This window comes from Rhea pennata, chromosome 1, assembly GCF_028389875.1.
Source record: "Rhea pennata isolate bPtePen1 chromosome 1, bPtePen1.pri, whole genome shotgun sequence".
NCBI lineage: Eukaryota > Metazoa > Chordata > Aves > Rheiformes > Rheidae > Rhea > Rhea pennata.
Window position 1 is genome coordinate 207,372,124 of NC_084663.1, and position 14,547 is coordinate 207,386,670.

At 38.9% G+C, this 14,547-nt stretch overlaps 1 protein-coding gene across 2 annotated transcripts in view; it reads left to right on the forward strand.

The window, feature by feature from the left end:
* The window catches only part of GRM5 (glutamate metabotropic receptor 5), a 257,276-nt gene that overhangs the window by 105,486 nt on the left and 137,243 nt on the right, over nt 1-14,547 (forward strand). For both annotated transcript variants that reach the window (XM_062578011.1, XM_062578020.1), the window contains exon 2: nt 6,207-6,456. In XM_062578011.1, the coding sequence (XP_062433995.1) occupies nt 6,207-6,456 (250 nt within the window). The remainder of the gene's footprint in view (nt 1-6,206; nt 6,457-14,547) is intronic.

Genomic DNA, 14,547 nt, shown 5'->3' on the forward strand with positions numbered 1-14,547 from the left:
ATATTGATGTCTCTTTAATTGTATTGTCTTCATCTTTCAAGCCACAAGTGATATCAGGATCCCTTTTGGGTCTGTGTGTTATGAACACACAGCAAGATAAATGCTGTTCAGAGAATTTACTGTTTGCGTAGAAATGGTGAATAGACAAGTAGACATACGACCTGCATGATCCGGCAGATAGTTAAGGGTAGTAAGGATAGTAAGAACAGAATCCTAACTGCACTCATGAGTTATTTTACATGTTTTTTTTAAGGCCTTGGACATTAGCTCATACATTCTGAATTGCTTTGAGGTTGTCTGGGCTCAAGTTTTAAGGGTGGCATAGGTAGTTTTCTTATATTAATTATTTAATTAATTAAGAATTAACAGTTAATTAATTATTAATTAATTTGATTTTTTCCCCATGCTGTGTTTTCTAGCTGTTTGAGACCTCTCTAAGCCCAACCAACACTACTTGGCTGCTTTGCTTGTGTAGCTCTTCAGAGTGATGTTGCATTGACATGGTTGCTTAGTTCTGCATGAGGAGCAAAAGATGCATCTTCTTCATGTGTTCTGCCAAAGAACATAGCCTTGCAGAAAACCACCTCTCATCTGAGAAAGTTAATTCTATAAAACAAGCCACGTTATCATCACAGTGTCTTCCACCTCAGCTGTGTGCCACAGCTCTGTACCAGCCCCGTGAAGAAGCCGCTTCCTCAGTTACTGCTTCAGCGTGCAGCTCCAAATGAGGCACTGCACTGGGAATATAAAGTGGCACCATGATGATGGAATATCAGAGCTGCTCTAGATTTATTTCATTTCCCCAGAGCTGCTTTTAGCTACTCATCTCCAGACTGTTAGAGATTAGTTAAAAAATAAAAAGAAAGAGATATACTTTAAAAAACCCCCTCCAAACCAGATTACATTTGCATGAAATTGAGACTTTCAGATTGAACATCTTATACAAAAAGAACTCATAGGCCTTGAACTTACCATCTAGCACAAAAGGTAATTGAAGTGAAGCAGCCCAGTCTCAGAGCAATTATTAAGAAAAATATCTGGTCGAAGACATTTAAGTGAAATTTATTTTGAGCAAAAATGATGGCTTATTAAAAGAGAGAAAGACATTGATGCCAACGATAATCCCTCTTGAAAGAAAACCTGTAGAAAAGGCATATTTCAACAGGCTACTTTCTACTTTTTTATTTTACAAATTTTATGAATACATATATATATATATATATATTTTCCCATTTTAAAAATAATAAAAATAAAATATTTTAGTGGGCTTAAAATAGGTTATAGTTCTTTAGATATTTAGTACATACAGACAGCTCCAGGATTTCAGGCACATTTGATTTGATTTCATTTGATTTGTACCTTTAGGAATGAAACTTGCCACTCTTCCCATACAACGAAAAATTCAGACCCTTCACATTCCTATTTGCAGACAGCTGTATCAGGAAGGTTGTGATTTCATCATACTATCTCAGGAGCATAACATGGTTGCTGTAGTTGGTCAAAAAACAAATAAAATGGTATTGTGTCTTTATTCTTAGCAATGACTAAACTGTACAAGTCTCGTGCAATCACAGCTGTTAAATATGGACAATATCTTGATGGTACCAGTTTATCTGTTGTTGACTTGTCATAATTAATTTCAGGTGTAAGAGTCAAAGAGCCTTCTAAAACTCCCATTTGGGAAACTATTCTACACAGTCATATCCCTGACTTTCAGGAAGATCATCTTGATAATCAGCCAGCATGTTGCCTTTCATAAATTTCTTCCATTACTCCCACATACATTTTCAACATTATACCTACTTAGATTTTTTCAGATATTTCTGGCAAAGTTCATCCTATTGGTGCCAATAAAAGCTAGCAAAAAATGCAGCTCTAAATTCCCTCACTGCTTGCAAAACATCTGCTGAGAAACTTAAACTGACTTGGCTTTTTTGTGTGGCTCAGACGTAGCATAGAATATTATTCTGTGTTTTGTGCTTCCCTGTCTATAAAAATGATGGTAGTACTTCTGCTTCAATAAATATGCTCTGTGATAGCAGGATTATTACCAGCCAAATAAATGACATAATACATTTCTTCAGTTTCACTTGAGTCTCCTCTTCTACTTTGTGAATTTTCGCTGCATGCTGTCTACAGCAATTTTGCATCTCAAATCTCTCTGAAAGGCTGGCTCTCGTTTATGTTCACTGAAACTCTCCTATAGACCAAACAATTATCTGATAACAATTTGCATATTAAGACAATGATAAAAAGAAACTTAGATTAAAAAAAAAGTTACATCCCAAAAATCCCTGAGTAGGAGAAAATGTAGCTCATTATTCCATTAGGCCATAAAGAATTTATTATCTCATATTGGTAACCTTCAGTGTGACAGAGCAGATGTCTTTTTTTTTTTTTTTTTTTTTTTTTTTTACTGAAAACCTTGCTGTTTTGCTTTGTAATGCAGATAAGAACTTAGCAATTTATATTCAGATAGTTTAACTGGTTCAATTTCTGGGCAAGAGGAGTAGCAAGAGCAACATGCAGTTTGTCTGGCTCTTTTCTATCAGCTTGAAGTATTACTATATACTGTACTATATTAAACTTCATCTGGAAAAAAGCACAGTCTGTTCTTTTTAAGCTTCTTAATAGTTTCTAGTACTGATTCATTGGAAGTGGAGCTAACAGATTGTTGTAGTTAGACTGTAGGTGGGGATGCACATGCTTTAGTTCAGAACAAAATTCCAGCCTGAAGCAGGGATAAGTCTTTCGGATGATGATGTAATCAAAGGTTTTTTTAAACATGCAGACATATGGGAGCAGCATTTGAGCTGGGCTTAGGGCCAGACTTGCAGGCAGGCAACAGCCAGGATTCAGACTGGCGTTTTGAAAGAGCCCAGCTCCCAGTTGCTGTAAGCACAGGACATGTTTCTGAAAGGCATCAGTTAACAGCTCCGATTATGCCACTGACAAAATTTCAAGAGTTGAGGCGCGTCCTGTGCTGTCTCCTCCAGCAGAAACAGTCACAATATAGAGGTGCAAGCCTGCGAACATGGACATAGAGATGGAGTCTGGTGGGGAGCGAGGAGATGAATATAGATGGACTATATTTCATTTCGGTTGTACTTTGTGTAGTTTTGAGTCTTTCGTGCTGAATTAGAATTAATTAACTAAAAGTAAATTAATCCTTTCCTTCCATTTATTTTTTTCTTTAGGATCTTTTACTAAATTTAAAAGTGGAATGGATAGATTCCCAGAAGGTAGGTAGCTTTGTCCCATGGGACTGGCAGAACAAGTTGCTTTGGTTCTAGGACACAGGACAGGACTTCTGCAACAGTTTTCACATCATAAGGAACCTAGCGCCACACAGATAGTATGGAGATTCTCTCGCACTGTGAACCTCTCATCTCAGCCTCAAGGAAACAGGAAAGGAAATGTGGTGTAATGTAATTTCTCCAGCATTCCTTACTAATGTTGCACCTGTACCTTCATGCACACACAAGTTTTCCTCATAAAGGAAATATAAATATTTTTCATAAAGGAAAATAAATCTTTTTTTTTTCCATCAAGAAGTATTCATTATCCCCACAGTATAGCTCGGATTAAATATACATACCTCATCAAACCTTTTTCCACAACCAGGGAATTCACTATGAATAATTAATTAAGCAGAGTTTAATCAGCAACGATCATGACAAGAGCTCCACTGGTGGATTTGTATGAGCATCGTGAAGCAAAGCTGCTTTCTGTTTTCACCAAAACTCCCTTGAACTCATGCCACGCAGCTCTAGTTTTCCCGGCTGGAGAACTTAGTCACTTTCAGATTTAGAATGTCAGGATGTTTTTCTTCCAAATGTTAAAACCAAAGCACTTTGTTAAGTAGCCTTGGTATTTTAGCATGTTTCCTCTCATTTGAGATGAGGCTTTGCTTCATGTGTGGTTTCACAAAATATCTCTACTTTTATAAATGATCAGATCACGTGATTTGTGCCAGAGCAACATTCATTTGACTGTAAAAGAATTAATACACCTTAAGTTCATTGCAAGAGCTACTACTTTTCCAGTATTGTAATTAAATCTACTTTTGGCTTTATGGGAAGCCTCAGGGTAACAGTTTGTACTTTCATAACGCTTCCAAACAAAGGGTTCAGTGTTTGGAACACAGAAGAGATCTAGGTCTGTAAGTTAATTAGACCTGACTATGGAATTTTCCATTGACATTTTTTGACAGAAAATTAAGCCTTTAGAATTTCAATTTCCTTGTGCTATAGCACGGAACATTTTTACTTCAAAATTCTGCAAAATGTTCCATAGTAACGTTAGATATACTGCTTTTTTATTTACTGAGGAACAGCAAACCAAAACATTTAATGTGAATAAATGAGAATATTCTTTAAAAAAGTAGTTATTTCCTAACAAGCAACTTAATTTTAATTTAGATGGCTTCAAGGCCTCATAGAAGTTATAAATGACTGACCCCCATTTTTCCTTCCTTCTGAGTTCTGAGGCTCTACAACATCTTTCATGATGCATCACGTCTTTGCCCTCCAGTTGAACTGCTTCATGGGAATCGCTTGATGCTGATGTAGCACTGGAAGTGTAGCTTGCCCTCGGAGCATGACACATGGGGAAGCTTGGGGAACCTGATCTACCATTCCCAGAAAGCACTGCAACAAGCGAGTTTGAAAATCCTACGACGTTTTGTCCAGGCATGGTTTGCGTAGTAATGGATTTACGCAGCAGAGAGGAAAGTGAAAGTTGGTGCGTGTTAGCTGAGGGGATCAGCATGCAGCCTCCTGTTCTGGTTGGGTACCATTTGGAAATCTCATAAGGTCTCAGTGATTCACTCCTGATATGAAGTGAAGATAATAATATTGCCTTTCTTCTACTCTTTGTCTCTTTTGACTATTCCCATGGCAAGATCTTCAAACTAGAGACAGCCTTTTATGTTCATATACAAACAGTGCAGAGTCTAATTCAGCCTCTAAACTCTAGTGCCAGAGTGATAGGGATGATTACACAGATGGGCACAGAGTGCCTGGTGGATCCAGGGCCCAAGGCCATGAAAACAGATGAGGACAGAGACAGCCAGCTTTTCAATTCTCACTACTTCACATGCATTTTCAGTGTCAGTGCTTTTATATTCTTATGCTGGTAGGCAAAGAAGGTTTTTCCTTTCGCAGTTTCTTTTGCATACAAGCTGACAGAAATAACTGAAGGATAAGCAGTTCCTTGCTCAGTCTTATTAATTTGTGTTTCTGTGGAACACTATTCAGAAGTTAGGACATTATTTTGGATAAGAGAGAGTTTCTACCTTAAAGGCCCTCTGATTTAAACAAAACAAGAAACAGATTTAGAAAGCTAGAGGAAGATACACAGGGAAGCAAAAGGACAGTCTTGATCCGTATGATTGTTGGTGGTACCGGCATATTCACTGTTTAAGAGCCATGATTTTTCTGTAGGCCTGGCAGGGAAGAAATTTTCTATGGGATATAGACAAAGAACAATAAATGTATCTGTTGATATTAACTGCCAACTTTTCCAAAGGGGAAGAATAGCTTGAAAGGAATTGTGAAGATTATTCTGTTGGAGTGATTGACATTTAATTAAAAAAACAAAAACAATAGAAGTACATTTAGTTCCTCTGTGCTCTTGTGATCTCTGTAATGCTAATTTTCAGTTTTGCCACACATTCTCCTGAGTCACCGGAAGAAATTTCATCACAGGATAACTTTTATCTTTCAGTGTACTTAAAATATTGTTGGTGTTCAGACTGCATTATAAGGTCCTGTTATTCTTAGTCATTGTTTTGTTTTGCAAATATTCAAAATGCTACACCTAAAAATACAGTATAGCATTTATTTTTAGATTTTTTGAAGAAAACTCCAGAGCAACTGACCACATTCAGCAAAGAGACTCAGAAAGGAGTATGTAATTTATTATATATTATTGTAGACATCTGGACACACAGATATTCATGGGCTTAACCTCTTTGGTTACAATAGAGACAGAGGTACCTAAACACAATTGAGGTTCCTAAGAGGCTTTGAGGATCTTGGCTTAAAAACAGATAAATAAAACAAAATCTTAATGCTGTTTTGTAAAGATTTGCACACTGATTTCTCTGCAAATGCGTTATGTATTCTTTAAATTCCTTATTGTTTCCAAAGCAAGAAAGGACTGCAAATCTTAATATAGGCATACATGTTTCTGTTTGTATTTAGGAAACTATGGTGAAAGCGGAATGGAAGCTTTCAAAGACATGTCAGCCAAGGAAGGGATCTGCATTGCACACTCCTACAAGATCTACAGCAATGCTGGGGAACAGAGCTTTGACAAGCTGCTGCGAAAGCTACGGAGCCATCTGCCCAAGGCAAGAGTGGTCGCCTGCTTCTGCGAAGGCATGACTGTGAGGGGGCTGTTAATGGCTATGAGGCGCCTGGGACTTGCTGGAGAATTTTTGCTACTAGGCAGGTGAGTAATAAGGTGCAATTATAGCCGGTCTCTTTTCCAAGTGGTGCAAAATAAAAGATAGTCCAGTCAAGCATACATAAAACACGGTTTCTCATGGTCTCTCATGGTCACTAGACCATGTCTTAGTGGCACATATACAATAGACATACATCATTCTCAAATGTACTCCAGGCAAACACAAGTCTGTTTAGCCAGTCTTAATAACAGCATTGTGTAAGGGAAGACTGACACACGAGTATTTGATTTATGTCATCCGTTTTATTCACATCACTTTAAGCCACATCATGTTTTAAGAATTGATCTGACCTCTGGCTCAGGTGTCTTCAAAGAGGTCTCTTCAAAAGGAAGAGAGTGTTAACCACCATCTTTACTTCTGGAGCAAATGGGCTGATCTGTGCCTACTGTCCTGAAGGCAATGTATAGGTGATTGTTTCTGTTATGTGGATTATAATAATTATTTCTCTTATGCATGATAATAATGGCATTCTGTGGCTCCAGTGATTCTTTCCCTAACTACCAAGGGGAGAAAGGCAAACTCACTCAGTTGCATTTTACTCAGCAGTGAAAGACTCTGGGACAGTTTTGCAGAGAAATAGAAGATACTGATGTATATTATGAGGATCTTTGTATTTGCCACATCAGCAAATGGATCCTAAGATGAAAGAAGAAAAACAGAGTGTCTCACCACAAAACAGAGCCCACCAACCGTCAACTACTGTGCTTTGCTCTCATTCTGGTGTCGATAGTAGAAGGATGACCTTATGAACAGTGTGGGAACAGGAATAAAATAATGTGAGTAAAACTAGCTGCCTTGGTACGACCATCACAGAATCATGTAAGAAGTGCAGCTCTGCCCAGCTGGTTTGAAAGCCATGACATTTAGACTCTCTTTGCTGGTAGCACATCAGCCTCTGTTCACAAAGCATCCTGTGGTACACAGCTGCCCTTCCACCTCAGGCAAAGGAGGAAGGAGATAGATGACAGTAGGAGACTCTTCTTCCTTCATTATTCTTTTGTGGAAACCTGCTTTTTTCGTAGTTTGATATGTGAATTGCTTACTTATTTCTCCATCTTACAGTTACTATGGCTGATCTTCTTTTAAAATGTATTTGCTCAATAAACTTTTCTATGGATTATCTTGATCTTTTTCTTGCCTGACTTCTGAAGGGACTACAGCCCTTCAGTGAGAATTCAGTGAGATTCAGTGATTCAGTGAGAATCACCTAAGTGTAGTAAGATATCTATTTTTTATATCTTTCTATGCGAGTTAGTTGTCAGGATTGTCATTATAGTCAATGGAGAAAAACAAGACCTTCTTAGGCATTATTTGTAACAAACCTGTTTAAAGTAGCTCAGAGGAATCACATTCTAGAAAGGGGCTTGCATAGAGACTTTCTAGATAACCAGCTCAGTTGGAAAATCCTACTTGCTAGCAATCAAGAGCAAAGTGCAGCAAATGCCACCTCCACTATCTTCATCTGGAACTGTTGCCAGCTGAAAGACCTGTGCTGTCTTTTTCTCTCCTAAACCTAAGAAGCTGTCACTTCATTGCAACACCTTGTAAATTCAGAAGGACCAAAATATCATTTTTCAAAAGTTACAGTTGCTCTTAGATCCTGCAGATTTCAAATCACACTTAATTTTGTATGGGATTTACTTATGCACAACAGCACTAGAATTAGCCCTCAGAGATTCTTTTATGATTAAGGACTTTAGGAACTGATGACTGTGAATAAGACTGGAGAACACAGCTTAGAGCTCTTCCAAAAAGCAAGGTCTAGAGAGAACTGGCTTTTGCTCAGTGAAAAAATCTCTGTTTCTAGCTGTAGGGGGAATTGCCATGCCTAATTATAAAGAGAGGGTTTTTTTTCAGTACTGGCTTACAGCTAGTATATTAAAAGTGATAATTTCCTTCAGAAGTCAAAATGTTAATCTCTTTTGAGTTAAAGAAATGAAAAAAAACATATTTTCAATTCTATTGGACTAATTTATGTACACCCTTGTCTGTGGCAATATTATATAGGTTATTTGTCAAAAACATAGCAAGAAATAGAAGTGCTCAGAAAGAAAGGAATAGAGATGTGTAGGGAGACCTTTTAAATCCTTTGTATTGACAGACACTGAAATTCTGAGGCAAAGGCTGAGAAGTGGCCACTCAGACATAGGTTAACCTGTCCCCAACTAGTAGCTTCTGGAGAGCAGATATAAATCAGTTGCACCAGCAACAGGTCTGTCACTCATCCACAGCATTTCTATGTTGTATTTCAGCTGAGGACAGCTGGAGTACAGTATTCCGTCTATATATGTTTCTGCCCTTGGGATCTAGGATCATCCCTTCTTCTTTCAATAAGAACTGTTCAGATCTGGTATTAAAAAATAGCTACTAAGCAGACATAAAACATTCAGCTTTCTCTGCTAGGGACTTTTACTCTGCTTTTAACCACCCTTACTCAGAAGTGAAAACTTGTTTCAGTTCAGCAAGACTTACGTGCGGAGTAGAGAAGGTTGTGAAATGGTTATTTCTGTTCCACAGAAATGTTCATTACCTCAAAAGTATTCTCCTTTTGCTATGGGAGAATCTCTAGGCTTCTCAGGAGGAGGAAAAAAAAAAGGCACCTTGCAGAAAAGCTTCTTGACATAGGTGGGAGGTGGGATGTATTACAGTAATGTCTTTGTCCTCTGATGGCCTGAGATTCTGCAGGGATTTAAACCTGCATTTCTCAGAACCCAGAGGTGCTGAGGTGTTCTCTTGGATTCAGCTGTTTGGGTCTATTTGCTATAAATGTGTAATGGTTGGTCCATAGCTAGGTTGATTTTCTGAAGCAAAACCTACAGCACTCACCTGGAATGGACTTGACAACAGAACTAGGACAAACTTACAACCAGAATAGCTTGAAGTGAACAGTTGGTTCAAACCACTCAGAAGGGAAAAAAACTACATCTAAATAGCTAAATAAAAGATGGATCATGCAGCTAATTTCTCTTGCAAAGCTACACAGGAAAAGGATTAGGATAAGATGTATTCATGCTCTGATTCTGGAGTTGCACTGGACTGCCCATTAAACTAATATAGTACTACTAATATAGAAATAGGACATTGCCACCAGAAGGGGGACTGCCTGTGGCTAAAGTGTAGAAAAAAACACACATAAAAAAATTCATCTACTAATGGGTTCTTATCTGGCCCCCTACAAATGTGTTTGGTTTTCTCTTTCTTCTGTGAAATAGAGAATTATTATTGTTATTATTTTTAATGCACAGCAAGGCCAAATTCCAAAAGCCAAACAGCAGTTCCATAGTTTTCTGCTTCCTCTAATCTTTTTTCTTCTATATCTCATTTTTTCCCCCTAAATATTTCCAACTGAAGCCTTACACAACTAATGCTAAGTTTGGAGGGTATGAATTTCATGTCACCTGTTTTATGCTCCACTAAACAGAAAACGGAGTGGCAACAAGCATACCTATCAAATAAATCTAGACACTTGTAGAACCGCATGGGGAATAGAGGGAGGAGAAAAGATATCCTTCAATGAATACTGCACTCTTGATGTGCTGTGCAGTTCCTGAAATTGCATTGCTTGCCTGTGGCAGAGATGAAAGATGGTGAGCCATTAGTGAGTGTAGCATTCTAGAGCTTTTTGATTCATTGAAAACATTTTAAATGCTTTGCAAATATTTACCTGATGCACCTTGAAGAATTGGACTTAACCTCAAATAAAAAGGTGAGTGTGTTGTTTTTAAGTGTAAAGAAAAGTGCTTTTTTAACTTAACCATTATTCAACTTAATTGGGCAGCAGGATGCATCGATCAGTGCTTATTACTTCTAACATCCACAAGTCACATGCCAGGAGATATCCTTACAGATAAAGTTGATTAGAAAATAAATAATATGCTCACAGAGCAGCACAACTGATTTTGGAACATATTTCAGAAAGAAATACAGAATATTAATCGTGTAAATAAAACAATTCGTCTTTAGTTGATTTTCAACTGTTTCTTATTGTATTAAATAGTTGGCCCAGACAAATATTAGCCACAACTAAGCTTATGTACCTCGACTATATCTGTACTAAATAAAATAGAGTTAGAGAATAGATTGCAGTACCGGATTTTTTTTTCTTTTTTTTTTTTTTTTTTTTTTTTTTTGACGTACTCCCTAGCATTATTTTAGCCAGTAGCAACTAACACTTCTGATGGGATCCAGACACAGTGCTGGTGACAGCACACTCAGGGATTGTTCCCACAAGGCAGTGTGGACACAGATGGTCTGTTCTAGGCTCAAAGTGTGTTAAAATATATGGATGCAGGCCTTGCCATGCCTTTTACTTCCAGACCTGAGAACTGTCCCTGCTTTGTTTTATTTAACAGTATAAAAGTAGCTATTGTATAAACCTACAGAACAAGAGACTGGATCTTTTGCAAAGGAGTTGTAATTCTATATGGGATATAGTAGGGCTTCTCCTAACTTAAGGAGAGGAGAGGAAGAGGGAAATGAGGAAGGAAAGTAGAGGTATGCTTAACCACCTGATAGCCTTCCATAAAGGCATGATTGGCTGGGTAGGTGAGGAGAGAGCGGTGGATGTTGTATACCTTGACTTCAGCAAGGCTTTTGACACCGTCAAAAGCTAAATGATACCTCATAGTCAAGCGCAAGAAGTGCGAGTTAGATGAGTGGACCGTGAGATGGTTTGAGAATTAGCTGAAAGGCAGAGCTCAGAGGGTTGTCACCAGTGGCGTGGAGTCCAGTTTAGGGTCTGCAGCTAGTGGAGTTGCCCAGGGCTCAGTACTGGGTCCCACCCTGTTCAACTCCTGCAAGTAGGGAGAAATAACCCCAGGGTCCAGTACAGGCTGGAGGTTGTTGTTATCAGCTGTAAAGCAGCTCTGCGGAGAAGAATCTGGGAGTCCTGACAGACAGCAAGCTGACCATGAGCCAGCAATGTGCCCTTGTGGTCAAGAAGGCCAATGGCCTCCTGAGGTGCATTAGGAAGAGTGTTACCAGCAGGTGGAGGGAGGTGATCCTGCCCCTCTACTCAGCCCTGGGGAGGCCTCATCTCGAGTCCTGTGTCCAGTTCTGGGCTCCCCAGGACAAGACACACATGGAGCTACTGGAGAGAGTCCAGTGGAGGGCTACAAAGATGATCAGAGGGCTGGAGCATCTTCCCTACAAGGAATGGCTGCGAGAGCTGGGCCTCTTCAGCCTGGGGAAGAGAAGCCTGAGGGGGGATCTTATCAATGTGTACAAGTACCTGAAGGGAGGGTGTCAAGAGGGTGAGGCTGAACTCCTTTCAGTGGCGCAAGTGACAGGACAAGAGGCAACGGGCACAAACTGAACCACAGGAAGTTCTCCTTGAATATGAGAAAGAACTTTCCTCTGAGAGTGATGGAGCACTGGAACATGTTGCCCAGAGAGGTTGTGGAGTCTCCTTCTCTGGAGATCTTCAATACCTGCCTGAATTGATCCTGTCTAACATGCTCTAGGTGACCCTACTTGAGCACGGTCATGCTACATGACCACCAGAGGTCCCTTCCAACCTCAACCATTCTGTGATTTTGTGATGCTCTATATAAAAATTACTCAAGGTCTCCAGCTTCAAAATGACATTCTAAATGCAAAGCTGAATTACTGGGACTTGCTTTTCTCTTTATGTTGTAAATTCCAGTTTGTGTATCATGTATCATATAAAACTGGTAGTAACTACCACAAAAAAAGAGAAATTATTTTTTCTCATGAAAAGAGAAATTAATTAAGTTGATCTTGAGTTTCTTTTGTATAAAATGACAAAATGGGACACATACAGTCAAAAAATCCAGCACGGATGGAAATTATTCCTTGAATTCTGATGTTGATTCTCATTTTCAATCTTCCAATTGGAAAAATTTGGCCAAAATTCAGAGTTATTCTGCAAATGGCTTTTAGATATTTATTCAATAAAGGGCTTCTATAGATGTTACTATAACAGGTCTTAGTTACAACATCTGCAGCAGAGGGATGGGATATCCAGAATTAAAGACCATTCCACAGAATTTCCATGGTTCCTTGAAGTGCAGTCAGGATCTGACAACCTCTTCCATAAAGGTCCTTGAAAAGTCTAAGGATCATGCTGTGCATTTTCAGAACTCACTAGATTGTGTGGTTTGTAAGAGTCTGACTAGGCTGTGTGCGAGGGTGGGGAAACCCTCCAGAACATGCTGTGATTGGCAGAGGGTGTCCAGCTGAAGGTGGGTAATGGGAGGAACACCTCTTCTAGCAGTGTGATGATCACAGGCAAATGAAGTGTTCTCCTGCAAGAGCGTAGAAGGCAGCTCAGGAAACGCTTAGTGTTGAGCAGCGTAGTGGTAGTGAGAACGAGTCAAGTATTAGGAAATTGTACTCAGAATCTGTGCCCATTCTTCTCAAAACAACACAAGTATTCTCTAACCTTCACAAATTGCTTCCCAAGTCCTGAATCTCTGCTAATAAAAAATAGCTATTTAGCTCCTGTGGAGAGAGATTGGAGGAAATTATTACCAATTCTGAGGCTCTCAGATATTGCAGCAAAAAGGGTTAAGTAGAAGGAGAGTAATAGGAATGAAGATAAGAAAGAAAAACAAAATGTGGACGACTATTTGTTCCAGAAAGTAGTGTGACAGATAGGAAACTCAGCAATGTATGAATAAAATCTGATCGGATACCAAAAAAAGGCTGCTCTTGCTGAAAGGAAATTAAAGCAAGATACATGAGCAGAGAGAAATGATTTTCTTTCAATAATTTAAGGAGAAATCTTTAGTAATACTTACAAAAGTGCCTGTTAGATGAAGAAAGATCTCACCACAGAGGACATAATAATTTCCCTCCTGAAAGGTTGGTGCATGTGAATGCTGTAGCTTACATGCCTTTTTCTGTGTTTGTATCAAGTCCAACTGTTGAGAAATTTCTATGAAATGAATAAGGATATGAAATTCTGCAGAACTGAAATATATTCTAATTTCATTTTTGGTTATTTCTGCTGCTTCAGGGAATGGAGTCTGCTCTTTTTTTGTTGAATCCACACTGGATAGGAGACTGCTACAGCCTCACCTGAATGTTGTTGCGTCTGACACAACTTTCTGCAGCCCACTCATTTATATCTGTGTTCTCTTGTTCAGATATCAATGTGTAGCCCAAGAAGGCACCTATCATATTATACCTTGTAATTAAATGCACTGTAATTAGCAGTATAAGTCAGAATCTTAACTGCCACCTAAAAGATAATGAACTTAAAGTAAAATGAAGGTTTGCTTTTCCAGAATTGCAAAGAAGACTGGGGAAGTGAAAAGCTGTCTCCCCTCCTGTATCCAAATGGTATCCTTAGTCAGAGGTAAAGCAGGGTTGGTGCATATCCAGACTAGTGGGTAAAGAATGACTCGGCTCTGATGCAGTCATGTTTTATCAGGCAGCCTTGTAGCTCAGAGGCCAAGTTTACCAATAGCCTCTCCCAACTGTGTCATTCTGCAGAAGGGAGCAGCAGAGCTGGCCGAGGCCATTTGCACAGAAAGGAGTATTCACTGAGACGCAGCTACTCCAGCCTGGGAATGATATGTAGTATGTTAGAAATGATATGATCAGTAGAAATTCTTTATTTATTTGGTATGAACCACAAAAGACTAATGTAACTAAGGACCCTCACAAACTAATGCTTGGAGGATTTCAAATTGAAACAGTCAACCTTAATTTCTTTTCTCCTCCTTTTATTGTTCTTTTGTGTCTGTCTTACTTTAATAAATACTGCATCATACAATTCAATTTTACAATCATGGTTATGGAAGGAGGCAGACAGGAGGGAAAATACGCTAACCAAGTTCGGAGGAATGTCTTCATTACATGCTTACAGAAATCTCCACTGGGGATTTCACACAGTTTCAAGGAAATATCAGGGAAATGTGTGTGCACCCATTAGCAAGTGAGCATACTTTTTACTTACATCAGTAGGAGATATGCATGTTTCTGAGAGGAACTGCAGGTCATATACATCTGAAAACATAACATAAGCACATAAACATGGCTGTCCTCTGTCAGATCAAAGGTCAACCTAACCAATGTATTACATCTGGAAATGGCTAACAGTAGCAGTA